The 14,102-nt window shown below is 45.3% G+C and overlaps 2 protein-coding genes across 2 annotated transcripts; both read left to right on the top strand.

The window, feature by feature from the left end:
- The first annotated feature begins 415 nt into the window (after positions 1–415).
- Positions 416–5,695, top strand: LOC123046964 (protein IQ-DOMAIN 32). Its single transcript, XM_044470423.1, has 6 exons — positions 416–709; positions 2,061–2,603; positions 2,697–2,867; positions 3,249–3,305; positions 3,397–5,041; positions 5,382–5,695. Exons 1-6 carry the CDS (start codon positions 608–610, stop codon positions 5,399–5,401), a joined length of 2,538 nt encoding a protein of 845 aa, XP_044326358.1. The 5' UTR covers positions 416–607; the 3' UTR covers positions 5,402–5,695.
- Positions 5,696–9,258: 3,563 nt separating this feature from the next.
- On the top strand, positions 9,259–12,720 carry LOC123042298 (F-box protein At3g07870). Its single transcript, XM_044464778.1, has 3 exons — positions 9,259–9,373; positions 9,724–10,946; positions 12,271–12,720. Exons 2-3 carry the CDS (start codon positions 9,741–9,743, stop codon positions 12,436–12,438), a joined length of 1,374 nt encoding a protein of 457 aa, XP_044320713.1. The 5' UTR covers positions 9,259–9,373; positions 9,724–9,740; the 3' UTR covers positions 12,439–12,720.
- The last annotated feature ends 1,382 nt before the right edge of the window (positions 12,721–14,102 follow it).

Below are 14,102 nucleotides of genomic sequence, written 5' to 3'. Positions count from 1 at the left end.
ACTTGTTCGACCACCGTATAGTTATCTTGCTTTGGAGATCAAATCCTTGAGAGAGAATCGGGAGTTTATTCAACAAAAGTTTCATCACAGTCAGAACAGAGTAGAAGGTTATTTGGCAAGATATAGGCGTACCAACCGTACCATAGAGTGTGGCTACACAGAAGGCCCACATATACCGATGAATTCTTGCCTCGTGACTGTAAAATTATAATCTTGAAGTAAAACTCTTTTACCCCGCAAAAAAGAGAGAGACGAAGGTGTTACTAAAGGAAAAAAGAAAAAAAAAGAAAAAACTTGATTTATTTTGGAGGAAAAAACTTGATTTTTATATAAAAGGTAGAAGAGCGAAAGAGAAAGGGGGGAGGGCCCGGCCGAGGCGGAACGGAACGCTCGGAAATATAAAAACAGCCAGCCCAGCGTGCAGCTCGGAAGCAAACAACACAGAAACGCCCCGCAGCAGCTGCTGCTGCACAGCCGCCCACCTCTATCCAGTCCAGAGACGCACACCAGCCAGCGGAGCAGAGCACTGACTTCACCGCCGCAGCGGCTCACCCGAGGAGGCACCGCCGGCGGCTGGAGGGGAGCGGGGGAGCCACCCGATCCGACGATGACCAAGTCCAAGAACGGCTGCCTCAAGATCCTCTGTGGCGGCGCCGGATCCGACGCCACCGCCGGCTCCGACCCCGAGACCGACGCCCACGCCGACGAGGTGGGTGCTCCCCTGCCCGTCGCACGCCGAATGCGGCGTCTCCGCGTGCTCCCAGCCGCAGTGTATCTGTGCTGTTCCGGCTCGTCCAAGCTGCTTGCTTTTTTTGTTCTTCTCTTTTGGGCGGGTTCGAGCTGGCGGTGCGCTTGTTTTCGGCAGATCTCCGCCCAGCGCGCGGGGCGGAGGCGGGTGTAGGTAGATCCAGCGCCGGTCCGCGGCGGGGAGCCGAAACGGCCACCAATTTGGGGGATTCCCCCGGTGCTCCCGCGCCGCGCACCACTAGCTCGGCTCGTGGGCGTGAAATTTCGATTTTCAAAACTGGGCGGTGGAGCTGCTCCAAGTCCCCTCAGCAGGAGCGCATGGCTAAATTGCCACACGCATGAATTTACAAATTCCCTCTTTTTAAGCCTTTTTTTCTTTCCATTTTCCGCCGAGTGGCTCTAGCTTAGGAGGTCGCTGTTTGTGTCGTCTCGATCCCATGCAGCATGGGATCTGGTGGCCTAGCGCCATGATGCCATGCTACGCGCAGGTGCGCGCACTGTGCATACCTCTTGGCCCGGTGCGTCCGTCCTTCTCCTCCCCATCCCCGGGGTTGGATTTTGCTAACCCTTGCCCCCCCATGATTTGACATTTTTTTGTTCTAAAACTTTTGGCCACTTTCTTTCCCCCACTGTGAGAATCATGGATTCAGGAGGACACGGCTTTGCTCTCTGGACCGCAAGTCCTGCCGAGCAGCGGAGCAGGTCGGCCGGTGAGGATCCTGGATTAAATCCACGTGCTATTCCGGAAAATTTGCCTATCAGCGGGAATTCTGCGCCCCATGTGCTGAAATGGGATCTGTAGTTTTGGGTGTTCATATGACAGCCTAGAGGGTCTGTCGTCGTTGAATTATGCGATAATTTGTTTTTCCCCCTATCTACAAATTTCATGCAGATTCAGCTTGGTTTGGATAAGAATAGGAATGAACTGATGGATAGCTGGTAGTGGTACCACTATCAAACTATAGTTAAGAAGTTCACCAAGAAACGGACACATTAATAAACGAAAGGATACGTTTATAATAGAAAGCAATTAATGTGCTGTTTTGTTCAAATTTCTGATGGTGACTGAAGAAGAATCTGCTTGCATTTTGTGCCCTTTTACCTCCTAGTATCTGAATTTTACTTCACTAGTTGAGAAGTATTTCCTGCTTTGAAGGTTCACTCGATTCCCTGTTGTCACTTCTTATTTTTGTAGTGCTCTGTCATTTTTTGTCATGTGAAAGTTCTGACAAGGATTCTGTTTCCCTCTTCCTTAGATCAAGTATCCAGTTTTTTTTCATACTAATGGCTGATGCACATCTTGGTTTTTCCAGAGTAAGGCCATATCAGATAAAAGCAGATGGAGCTTTCGTAGGAGGTCTACAAGGCACCGAGTTCTCAAGAACTCTGATATATCCGAGCCTGAAACTCTAAGTTCGAGCAAAGCAAAAGCTGATGTTGCTCCAAGCAACAATGTCTACTCTTCAACATACTCTTATGCCTCAGAGAAGCCCCTGCATCTAGAGAAGCCAGATGAGAAGATTGTGCTTCAAGAGAAGCCAGACGAGAAGTCTGTTCACGAAGAGAAGCCCGATGAAAAACAGACAGAGAAGACAACTGAAAAGCCAGTTGACCAGATAATTGAGAGGTCAATTGAACAGCCAGATGAAAAGATAACCGAGATGCTGAGTGAAGAGCCAGCTGAAAAGGATGTTGAGAAACTTGATGAAAAGCCAGATGAAAGCATCTCTGTTTCGCCAACTGAGGTGAAGCAGGATGAAACTGCCACACTTGTTGATAGAAGCGTTCCAGACCCTGAGGAAGATCACGTGGAGTCTGCTGCTATTGTCATTCAGTCTGGCATCAGAACATACAACGTATGTTATATTATTTTGGCACCTATTATTATGCTCACTACAATATTTTCCTGTTAAATGTTAGTACAGTACTAAGCATTTACATGACTGCAGGCAAGGCAAGAGCTATCGAACCATAAGGATCTTGTGAAACTGCAAGCTGTGATACGCGGGCATCTAGTTAGGCGGCAGGCTGCAGAATCTTTACAATGCTTGCTTGCTATTGTTAAAACTCAAGGGCTTGTCCGGACTCATCAAGCACAACAATCTTCAGGAAGGTTTCAGGTGAGTAAAGCATTCTTATTTAACATATTTTCGTTTATAACATATTTATTATCACCCACATTGCGTCTGGGAGGAAACATCATGGCTTCAACTTTACTCAATAGGATTTACCTTTACAAAGTCCTTTAGCTAGCAACCAGGTCCGTCTATTTATTGCTTGTGTCATGAAATCTAAACTTTCCATCCAAGTTGTGATATCTGTCAACTTGTGAAATTCCATGCTTTGCATAGTCATTACTTTCCGTGTCGATTCTATTCCTCTTTGCCAAATGTGCAAGATGATCCTAATCTTTTGTGTTATTATGCTGAGCAGCACCCTTGGATAGCCATTTTTCCGACCATGTTTTGCTTATTAATAATGGACTTCTGTTTTTTTTACAGGATACTTTGGTCCGTTCTTCAAGTGAGAAATTGCTTCACAATGGATTTGCTCTCAAGGTGAGACAAAATAACTATTACCACTACTGGTGCCATCTCACTATCTCTAGTTTGGATTTCCTCATGCTCACACCGTGTTATTTTCTGCCAGCTCATGGACAACATGTCAACTTCCAAATCCATGAACATAAGATGTGATGCTTCTGAAACTGATGCTACCTGGAAATGGATGGAGAGGTGGACAACTCTGATTCTGCCAACCACTGAAGGCCACTTGATTGAGAATGCAGAAAATAGTGGGTTGGTGGTTGAAAAGATGGAAGAGGATGCTCACCATGAGGAAAAGGTTGTTCTTTCGGAGTCAGACATTTCTTTCCCCAAGTTAGTGCCTGATGATGTGGAGGAGACACTAAGGCCTTCTGAATCTAGTGCCTTTGTGGAAGAGACACCAAGGTCATTTGATTTGAGTGGATTGAAGGCTCCTGAATGTGTCCCAGAGGAAACCTCTATGTTGGAAATCAAAGATGATCCTGCACCAGAGTTTATCGAAAAGGTCGATGACGATGCTGAACAGTTGACTGATTCAAAGACAGAGAATGTTGTGGAGCAGTCTTTAGACTTCTCTACCCAAACTGATCCATCAAGGGAACCCAGCCCTGTTCCTGAAAAATCTGAATACCCCAGTGAGGATGTTATGGATGCATATAATCTTGAGCAGTCACTGGAGATGGAAGCTAGAAGCGCAGCAAGAAAGGCCTGCAATCCAGCATTTGCTGCTGCACAGATGAAATTCGAAGAGCTGACTTCGGCAGTCAGTAGGTCCAACAGTTCATCTTTTCTGGATGCGCCAAGCAAATCGAAGGTGCACACTCCCCGTTCACAGGGTGGTACCTCACCCAAGCAAAATATTGAAACAGTCATACCCGGAAGCACAGTTGGTCATGATGCTAAAATCATACCTGCTGCTTCAGAATGTGGGACTGAGATTTCAATTTCATCTACACTTGACTCACCAGATAGATCAGAAGCTGATGGTGGTGAGATTGTAATGGAGATGGGAGCTCTTGGAGGTCGGAACTACGCCAGTGAGAATGCCGAGAAAGATACCCATGTTTTACATTCTGAAGTGAAGGACACCTCCGAAGAAGTCGTCCAGCCAGAGAAAGAGGAAGAACTGAATGGTGATGTTGCTAACCCTCCCATTGCCACAGATCCTGTCCTTGAGCAAGCACATGTTGAATCAGGAAAGCCAGATTTGCATGACCAAATAGAGGAGTCTATAGGATCATATGCCAAGTCACCTGAGGGAACTCCCATGAGCCGAACCACTTTTGCGGAATCTCAATGCACACCATCAAGTGAGGTCTCTGTCAATACCAACAAGAGCAAGAGCAAGAGCAAAAAATCAAAGTCTCATGCAAGCAGAAGGTCCCTGACTAGTCCAAGCAGCAATTCAGTCGGCCGAAGCAGCACAGATAATCTGTCAAAGGATTATAAGCATGCGAAGAGAGAGAGCTCAGGCAAAGTCGCCAAGTCTGACAATGCTGATCAAGAACCTCGCATGAGCAACAGCACTCCATTGCCAAGTTACATGCAGTTCACAGAATCTGCAAGAGCAAAGGCGGCTGCTCTATCCCCAAAGTTAAGCCCAGATGTTCAAGACAATAACCCGAGGAAGAGGCATTCTTTGCCCATAACAAACGGCAAAAATGAAACATCTCCTCGCATGCAACGGTCATCTTCCCAAGCCCAGCAAAATGTGAAGAGCAGCGTTGCTGTTCCTCACAATCCGTCTGGTAAGTGCTATAACCTTCAATAGGCCTTACACTCATGATATGCATTTCTGTTTGAAAGGTTTTGATCATTGTGAAGACATTTATTAATGTCTGTTCGACATACGCACAGTAATGTAATGTAGTACTCCCTCCGTTCCCAAATATTTGTCTTTCTAAGCATTTCAAATGGACACAACATACGGATGTATGTAGACTTATCTTGGAGTGTAGATTCATTCATTTTGCTCCGTATGTAGTCACTTGTTGAAATCTCTAAAAAGACAAATATTTGGGAACGGAGGGAGTAGTAGTTATCTTTCAGCAGTGTACGTCTGTCTTAAGGATCTTCTTATGTGCACAGATAAGAGGTGGAATATATGATGGATGGCAGCACATCGACGAGGTGCCATCAGATATCTAGAAGCACTCATCCCACGCCCTTGTTTTCTCGTCGCAGGCCCTCTAATTCGTCAGTTGTTTCTTAATATTTTTTTCTTGGAATGCTGATGGAGAAGAGCAGCAGCTTCATCATATATGTACATTTGTTGGTTGATCTTATTGGTTGTGTTATTTGACTGATAGTGCTATTTCTTGTGTGTAATACATATCCTACTTGACTTGTATCGGGACGAGCAACACCAGTGTGGATTTGAAAAATGATGATCTGTTATAGTATTTGTTGCTGGTTGTCGCTGATGTCTGAATGAAGTTCATGTTGGTGTGGATCAACTTCCTGTTGTCAAATTCTTTGTATTTATTTCTTGCCAAAAAAAAAAACCATTTGTATTTTTTTTGAGGGCACGCCAATGGCGTACCTTAGCTTTATAGAAGGAAGAAAAAATATGTACAAAAGATTACACATCGCTAGATAGGAGTCACAAACCGACCCTAACCAAGCCTCCACATCTTTCCCTAGCTCTACTCGACTACTCTATGATCGGTTGTCCTCCGAAAGCTCCTGCTTTGGCCCAAGTCCTCAACTCATCAAAGATAGAGTCTACAGTATCCCACTCGTTCTTGATTATGCCCGTGCCGAAGACCCTTGCATTCCTTTGCTTCCATATCGTCCAATAGATTAGCATCACGAGGGTGTCAAAGCCTTTCCGAGACTGCTTATCTATCCGCTTTCTCGTATCCGTCCACCACTGCACCAATCTTGAGTCATTTGTTGGGCAAAGGTCGGCCGTCAAACCCACCCTAGTAGTGCAGCGGAACCACACTTGCAGCGAGAACACGCACTGCAGCAAAATGTGGTCCACTGTATCGTCCTCCTGGTCACACATATAACATTTTGATGCTTGGTCTTGCAATCCGTGCCTAGCTCTCATGTCCGAGGTCCATAAACGATATTGTACCGCAAGCCACATGAATAGCTTGCACGCAAGCGGTGCCCAACACTTCCATATGGCTCCGAAGCAATGGAATCTGACTCCTCCCTCGCATAGCATCTTGTACGCAGATGATGCCGTGTAGACTCAGGACGTGTTCCAAGCCTAGATGGGGCAGTCCTCGACTTGAGCGTCCAAATGAACTTCCAAGAGAATCTCCCAAAGGCCGATGAACTTGGTGAGACCCTCAGTGCATAGATTGCCCATTACATCGTCCATCCATGAATGCATGCACATCGCATCTCGCACAAGTCTCTTGTTAACCACTTGTGTCCGCACCTTTGCCACAACCAAGGGTGCAAAATCTTTAATAGCTGCTCCATGTATCCATCGGTCTTTCCAGAACAAGGTCTTGCCTCCTGAACCAACTTCCCATTTTGACAAGGCTTCCAAAAGCTTGGTCCACCTTTTTGTCCGAGGTCAGGTTGAGGCCTTGCCACGGCCTGGAATCATCGGTGCGTCTAAGCCATTCCCATCTAAGTCTTAAAGCGATACCGTGCTTAGCCAGGTCAATGACTCCCAAGCCTCCCAAGTGTTTAGGCCTGCACACTCTAGCCCAGGAGACGACACATTGGTATGAGAGAGGATCACATACAAAATATCAAAAAGTCCAGTAGCTAATGTTCTGCATTTACCAAACGATGAGATCTTTCAAAAAGTTCTGCCAGATTTATTCAGAGTTTTTACTAACTTGCACATTCATGCGACGATTTTGAGATTTACAAAGCTCATAAAGGGTGAACCTCTAAACAATTATTGTTTTTTTAACACGGCACAATCGCGATGCTCACCTATATGAACGCATGCACACATGCCCTATGAGCACCTTCGAGATATTGAGCCAGCATAACATCTTAAGATTGATGAAATCACCATGGGTGACTCGTAGTCGATGGGATACCATCCAACCACATATTGATTTGCACTAGTTGATTATTAAGCCCTTAAATTAGGCATAACTTGTTAGCCATCATCAGATGATATGTACATATGTAATATTTAATGTTATGGGTTTTCCTCAATGATATGTCATAGCATTTTTAATAAGACTACATGTGCCATGTCGTTTCTTTAACATATTATAATATAATTTCTCCATGGGAGGTTTTTTAAAGTAATATAGTCATGGAGAATCGATCGAGTGGGAGTTGTACAATACAACTAATGATCAATTAATTCTCGCACAACACAACAAAAACAAGTGGATTAACTGTCCATTTTTCTCAAAGGAAATCCTTTCCATCTTTTTGCTTCTGTTTCCGTCATACTATCATTTTTCTTTTAAAATTTCCTTTGTTATTTTTTCTAAGGAATTTTGACAATTCCTCCATAGTATTTTACAAATTTTTTTGATTGCAAATTTTGTAGGTAGCTTATATCAAGCTGACCGCTTGGTCCTCCTCCGTAGTATCACAACATAACCAACATCATTGATTTACATTTCTTTTGCGGTATGGTACCGCTTTGCAGTTTTTTTTTTGAGGTTTTGTACGGGATTTCCTATTTGGCGCTGCAGGCGCCGGTTATAGCTGTTTTCGCAAACCGGCGCCTGCAGCGGCGCTACCTGGGCTCGGCCCAACTTCTATTACTCCTGTTCTTTAATCTCTATATAAAAGAGCAAAAAAGCCGCGACAGCTAGGATTCGAACCAGCGTCGCGCGGCTATAACGTATTGACGTATACCAACTCCACCACTTCACCAGATGTGGTAGCATACATGTTTTTGTCAATTTATTTGTTGTTCTTTTTCCTTTTCCTTTTCCTTTTGCTTTTTTCTCTATCCTTTTTACTTTCTTTTTTGGAAATTCGTAATTGTTTTCTTCAAATAGATGGACTTCTTCTATAAATCCATGAACTGAATTTTTCGAAACTCGTGAACTTTTTTCAAATTGATGAACCATTTTCAGAATAGGGGAACTTATTTTTCAAATTTGATGAAATTTTTACGATTTTGTAAAGTTTTTCTTAAAATTGATGAACTTTTTTGCAAAATTGATGAACTTTTTCTCAAAATCAGTGAACTTATTTTCAAAATCGATGAACTTTTTTCAATTCACATGAACTTGTTTTCAAAATCGATGAACTTTTTTCAATTTAGGTGAACTTTTTCCAAAATCGATGAACTTGTTTTCAAAATCGATGAACTTTTTTCAATTTAGGTGAACTTTTTCCAAAATTGATGAACTTTTTTCAAATTTGATGAACTTTCTTCAAAATCGATGAACTTTTTTCAAAATCGATGAACTTTTTTTTAAAATCGATGAACTTCTTTTGAATCGGTAAACTGTTTTTGAATAAATGAACTTTTTGAGTTGGTGAACTAATTTTTGAATAGGCGAACTTTTTTTGCATGCTCATGAACTCCATCTGTAATATGTGAAGATATTTTCAAATAATTGGAAAATATAAATGCTACAATGTAATGCGCAATCAATAACGCGTCTACGTTTTATTCTTTAAATCTTTCGCGCTGTTAACAGGCAATAGTAGTGACCTGGTGCAGTGGCTAGCTTCTTCGTTTGGAAGCGCGAGGTCGCGAGATCGAATCCCAGTCGGTATGTATTTTTGCCGGTCATTTTTCGCGTTGGTTGTTGCGCGAACGTGGGCCGGCCCATCCAGCGGCTGCTGCGGGCGCCACTTCTCTTGCGGGGCGCTGAAGGCGCGGTATAGGAGCTCCCGTTTTGTACCGCTTTGCAGTTAGCGGTAGACATTGCTTTACAAGGGCCCTTGATGTTTGCGCGGGCCAGCAAACCAAGAGCCGCATTTGATTGAGCCCAGGCCCTGCTGCTGATGTGAGCCCATCGTCCTCACGTCCGTTGACGTCCATCGATCACAAGGGGCTAAAAATCAGCCCAGTCGCCTCGCCGTCATTCCGCCTTCCAGCCGCTCCGCCTCCCATTTCCCCTCGCCGCCCCCCTCCGGTCGTCCGGCGTCCGCGCTCGTGTCGCCGCAACTCCAGCGATGTGGTACCCCCCCCCCCCCCCCCCCCACCCCACCCTCTCATGTCACCAACGCTGCTGACCATTTGATTTCCTAACCCTACACATTTAGGTTTAGGGCTTAGGTTCCGCGTTTCTTGTGATAACCAGCTTTCGGTTCATAGCTCACGCGAGAGACGACGGGGGAAGGGTAGGATATTGTAGTATTTTATTTACCACTTGATTCGCATATATATGCCGTCTCGTTTACAACTTCAGTCACACTTGGGGAGGGGATTAACCAAACATGGCCTGAGTAAAACTTTGATGTTTTTGGGCGTTTGTTTGTCAGTCGCCACATTGGCGAGTAAAATTAACAGGTGCCCTGTTAACTGCAGATCGTGCATCGTCGGCTATGGCAATGCCAACACCGCGTGCTGCACAGGGTAGTCAAGCCGAGCCCACTGCCGGTGCCGCTGTCTTGCCTGAAGATGTGCTGCGTGACATCCTCCTGCGCCTGCCGGCAAAGACGCTCTGCTGCTTCCGAGCCGTGTGCCGATCCTGGAGGTCCTTCCTGTCCGACCCGCTCTTCATCGCAGCGCACAAGTCAAAGCACCCTGGGCCGCTCATTGTCACATGCATCCGTGATCTGCTCGGAGACGGGGGAGGGACCATTAACATAATGGACTTGTCTGGCCATGTCGTTAGGCGGATGACCACCAGCATAGAGGATGCCACATTGCTGTGCACACGCCTGGATCTCATCTGTGTCACCGGAGAGAAGGACTGCCACACAAGCGGTCACGTAATTGACCCGGCCACAGGGCATACTCTGGCTTTGCCCTACAAGCGCGCACAGGAGCACGCGCATGTCAAAGCTTTCTTCTCCTATGCATTTGAGTTGGGACAGGTTGTCTCCACGGGAGAGTACAAGGCCCTCCGCTGCGTTAGCGTCGATAGCTCGTGTCACGGCTCCGAGCCGATGATCTCCGAGGTCATCACCCTTGGTGGTGGCCGTGGCGGCGGCGATCGTCATGCAAGATGGAGGGAGAGACCATGTCCTCCGTGCCCTGTCACTAGTGGCTCGAAGAAAAGTGTGGTTGTCAATGGAGTTGTCTACTTCTTGTTGGATTTCGGAAGCCACCGCTTTACATATAGTGGAGACCGCGTCGAGCCATGTAGCATTGCTTGTTTCGACCTCGAGGCAGAGGAGTGGATGGGCACGCTCCGAGGTCCACTCCAAGTGCGTAACTTTATCGAGGCCGGTAATGGAAGGTGTGATTACAGTGATCTATTCCGTAAACTTTCGTTGGTCAATATGAATGGGTTCTTGGTTATGGTACACGATCCTATGGGTTACCCTTTGGACCTGTGGTTTTTGGTTGACATTGAGAAATGTCTCTGGGATAGAAAGTACAGCATTGGTTTTCAATACGAAAATCTCTTTGCACAACCCTTGCTGGTTCTAGACGACGGCAGAATAGCCATCGGCACATCAGATTTGCTGCGAATATATGATCCGGTTTCAGAGAGTTATACTGAATTTCAGATGGCAGGCTCCAGATTGTTTGCTATATACACAGGAAATCTGTTGAGTTTGAAGAGCAGTTTTACCTCTGAGGTGAGTATTGTTTATTTCTGTTTTCTCAGGTACAATTTCTATGTGCAATGTAAGGAATCTTCTGTGAGTTATAGATTTTTGGCATATCCACATATGTATAACTTCAGCCATGCTTTCAGTAATTCTCTATTTTCTTGTAGTCATGTGAATGGATTGGCAGGAAAACAATGTTTGTATTGTAGTCATGAGGCGATACATGATATTTCAACTTTCTATTACCATAGTTGTTGAGCTATATAATTTGGGGCTACGGCAGCTTTTGCTCCGACTGATTAATTTAGACTGTTGAAGATTTTGCTAGATTTATATTTGAATGTTATATACCCTATGAGTGAGAGAACATCACTTACTCTTACTCCTCCTGTGGCATGTATGCTGAAGTTAAGAAAATTGACAATCATAATTCCCAAAGCAATCACGGGTCTGATTTGAAAATACCACTACGAAACTACCAACAACATTGCATAAACTTGTGCAGTTTACTTTTTCACACCGCTCCTTCCCGTATATATTTTGCTGGTTAGCTCCGTGATGTTTGACATGTGCCTTCTCTTTCTTCGGTGAGCTAGTTTGCTCTGTTATTATTATTATTATTGTTGTTGTTGTTGTTGTTGTTATTATTATTGATTTAGCAAGTTAACTGTAGTCGATATCACCAATGTAAGAGGATAAGTAATTTCTAGCCCATTCGTTTCCCTAAAAGCTGTCGTTTCAGTCTCATATACGCACAAGTAGTCAAACTTCCAAAACAGAGTACCTATATGTTAAGAAATATTTGAATTAAATACTTAAAAATAATGTACATAAATTTGTCAAGGACAGTACTTTCACGATATAAATGTTTTGATTCTATGAACGAACATATAATAATAAAAACTACTCCCTCCGTTCCTCAATATAAGTCTTTATAGAGATCCCACAAGGTGGACTACATACGGAGCAAAATGAATGAATCTAAACTTGAAATGCATCTATATACATCCGTATGTGGTTTATAGTGGAATCTCTACAAAGACTTACATTTAGGAACGGAGGGAGTACTGGTCAAAACTGTGTTTGAAGTCCATGCCATTGTCCAAAACAATAGTTTTATGAAAGCAAAGGGGGTAATATACGGTCCTAGTTTCTCACTAGTTGGTACTGTAGGAGGGCGTTGCATTGTACCCCCTCTTTGTTTGTCCTTGGTTCTGTTTGACACAATGTTCTTAAACGAGAAGGTACACTGACCAATGGTGGGCAGTGATCTTCCTCCACTTCAGCATTTTGGCATTAATCGTTCACACTTGGTTTGCATGAGGTCTGACGTCTTCTTTTGTTCTTGCAGGCTAAACATTGTACAACATGCGGGTGCTACTTTATCCCCGAAGCCGACCAACATTGCGAAGAGTGTATGTGGCATCTGTATTGGCTGTCGGTGGATCCCGATTCAGAGTACCACAAATCACGAATGCCACTAAGCTTGAGTGTCATCCCTCTTTTCCCTGAAACATAGTTCTCAATTTCAGCCCATTTGAGACGCAGGTGGTGTGGTGTCCACTTTCTAGAGGTCATGTATCGTTCGAGATGTATTTAGTCTAGACTGCGCGTCGGGTGCCTTAGTTTGTAACAAGATGCATGTTGCCAGACTCAATGTTTTGTGTTTTCAGTACTATTTTGGCGCTCTATATGCTTTTGTTGCAACGCAACTTTCTATTTTGCCAACATCAGTGTTGGCGGGTCCTCTTGTGGTTTGGACCAGCTGTGTTGTCTTAATGCAGTGACCCGCTTGGTTTAATGGAATCTCAGTATAGTGGTTGATTCACATGATTTTTGTTGGTTTTACTAGACTTATTCATGAACTTTTTACCAACGATTAGTAAACGCTTACATCATGAGTTCTCTCAAATGGTACCTATTTGCGCCATTTCGCCTTCCGGTCGCTCCGCCTCCCATTTCCCTTCGCCGCCCGCCTCACGCCTTTTGGTGTCTGATCTAGCCTTGCTGTTGCTGTAAACTCACCCCCCTCTCCTCTCACCTATGACGCTGATAATTTTATTCTGACACCTTAGCGGAATAACCCAACCATAGCTTCGGTTTTAGAGTATTGTTTCCGTATCTCTAAAATAATCACCAGTTACAGAAAGTTGGGGCAAAGAAAATCTCTCCAACAATTTCCGTAAACAATACATGATCTGATAAAATTGGCCCTTTCTTCCCGCTGGTTTACGGAAAGATCTTCATGACCACTTTACGAGAACTGTAGGAGAGACTTTTTTGCCCCACCTTCCTGTAAACGCCGCTGGAGTGATGCCGCCGCATGCCGCTCGCTCGCACCGCTTCACACTGCCCCTTGTGGGCAATTATCTAATTTTTGTTCACTTTGAAAAATAAAATAAAAATAGATTTAGGGGAAAAAGTTAAGGGGACTGACAAAAGTTGCTCCGGACAACCTCCCCTATTTTTTATGATCATCCCGTAAGAACAGTTTTAGGGGAAGTTTTAGAACTCTCCCATCTGAATTACGGGAAGTTTTTAAAAGGAGTTGTTGCTCTTAGGGCATCTCCAGTCGTTGGCCCCCCAGGAGGGGCAAAAAATCGCCCCCTGGGGGTGCACCGGCGCTAAACCGCGCACTGGGGGCGTGATGGCCCCCAGCCGCGGCGCTCACGGTTAGTCAAAAAAATCAAATACGGCACAAAAACGACTCAAATTTTGACGCAAACATCGGCGAGTTCGTTCAAACTTAAACATATTTAAAAAAAAAGAAAAAAAACTACCGCGGGCTACCCCCGCCGTCTCCCTCGCCGCCCGCCTCGCCGCCCGCCCACGCGGTTCTACATGCCGAGGAGGCTGTAGAACCGCGTGTAGTCACCGCCGTTGTCATCATCGTTGTCGTCGTCGTCGTCGCCGCCGCCCACGCCTCCGCCTCCACCGTCCCTGCTGCATCCCTCCCCCGGTTGGCGCGGCGGGTTGGACGGTCCGGGGGCGTCGTCGTCGTCGTCGTCGTCGCTGTCGAGGACCACGACGTCGTGCTCGTCCTCGCGCCCACGCTTGCGGGCGGCGATCTCCTCCAGGGCCTGGCGCTGCCGGACCATCTCGTCGCGGAGGTAGTCGTCCCGCGCCCACCGCATGGCATCCTCGTCGGAGAAGCCGCGCCGGGCTATCTCCTCGTACTCCGCG

This window comes from Triticum aestivum, chromosome 2B, assembly GCF_018294505.1.
Source record: "Triticum aestivum cultivar Chinese Spring chromosome 2B, IWGSC CS RefSeq v2.1, whole genome shotgun sequence".
NCBI classification, from domain to species: domain Eukaryota; kingdom Viridiplantae; phylum Streptophyta; class Magnoliopsida; order Poales; family Poaceae; genus Triticum; species Triticum aestivum.
Note: the sequence above shows the minus strand (reverse complement) of the source record. Positions and strands in the feature narration are given on the sequence as shown.

What these genes read in the sequence shown, in the direction of transcription:
- LOC123046964 (XM_044470423.1), top strand. Translation starts at nt 608, where the DNA reads ATGACCAAGTCCAAGAACGGCTGCCTCAAGATCCTCTGTGGCGGCGCC. An exon ending in ACAATGGATTTGCTCTCAAG is followed by an intron (nt 3,306 to 3,396) that starts GTGAGACAAAAT and finishes ATTTTCTGCCAG; the next exon opens with CTCATGGACAACATGTCAAC. An exon ending in TGTTCCTCACAATCCGTCTG is followed by an intron (nt 5,042 to 5,381) that starts GTAAGTGCTATA and finishes TTATGTGCACAG; the next exon opens with ATAAGAGGTGGAATATATGA.
- LOC123042298 (XM_044464778.1), top strand. Translation starts at nt 9,741, where the DNA reads ATGGCAATGCCAACACCGCGTGCTGCACAGGGTAGTCAAGCCGAGCCC. An exon ending in AGAGCAGTTTTACCTCTGAG is followed by an intron (nt 10,947 to 12,270) that starts GTGAGTATTGTT and finishes TTGTTCTTGCAG; the next exon opens with GCTAAACATTGTACAACATG.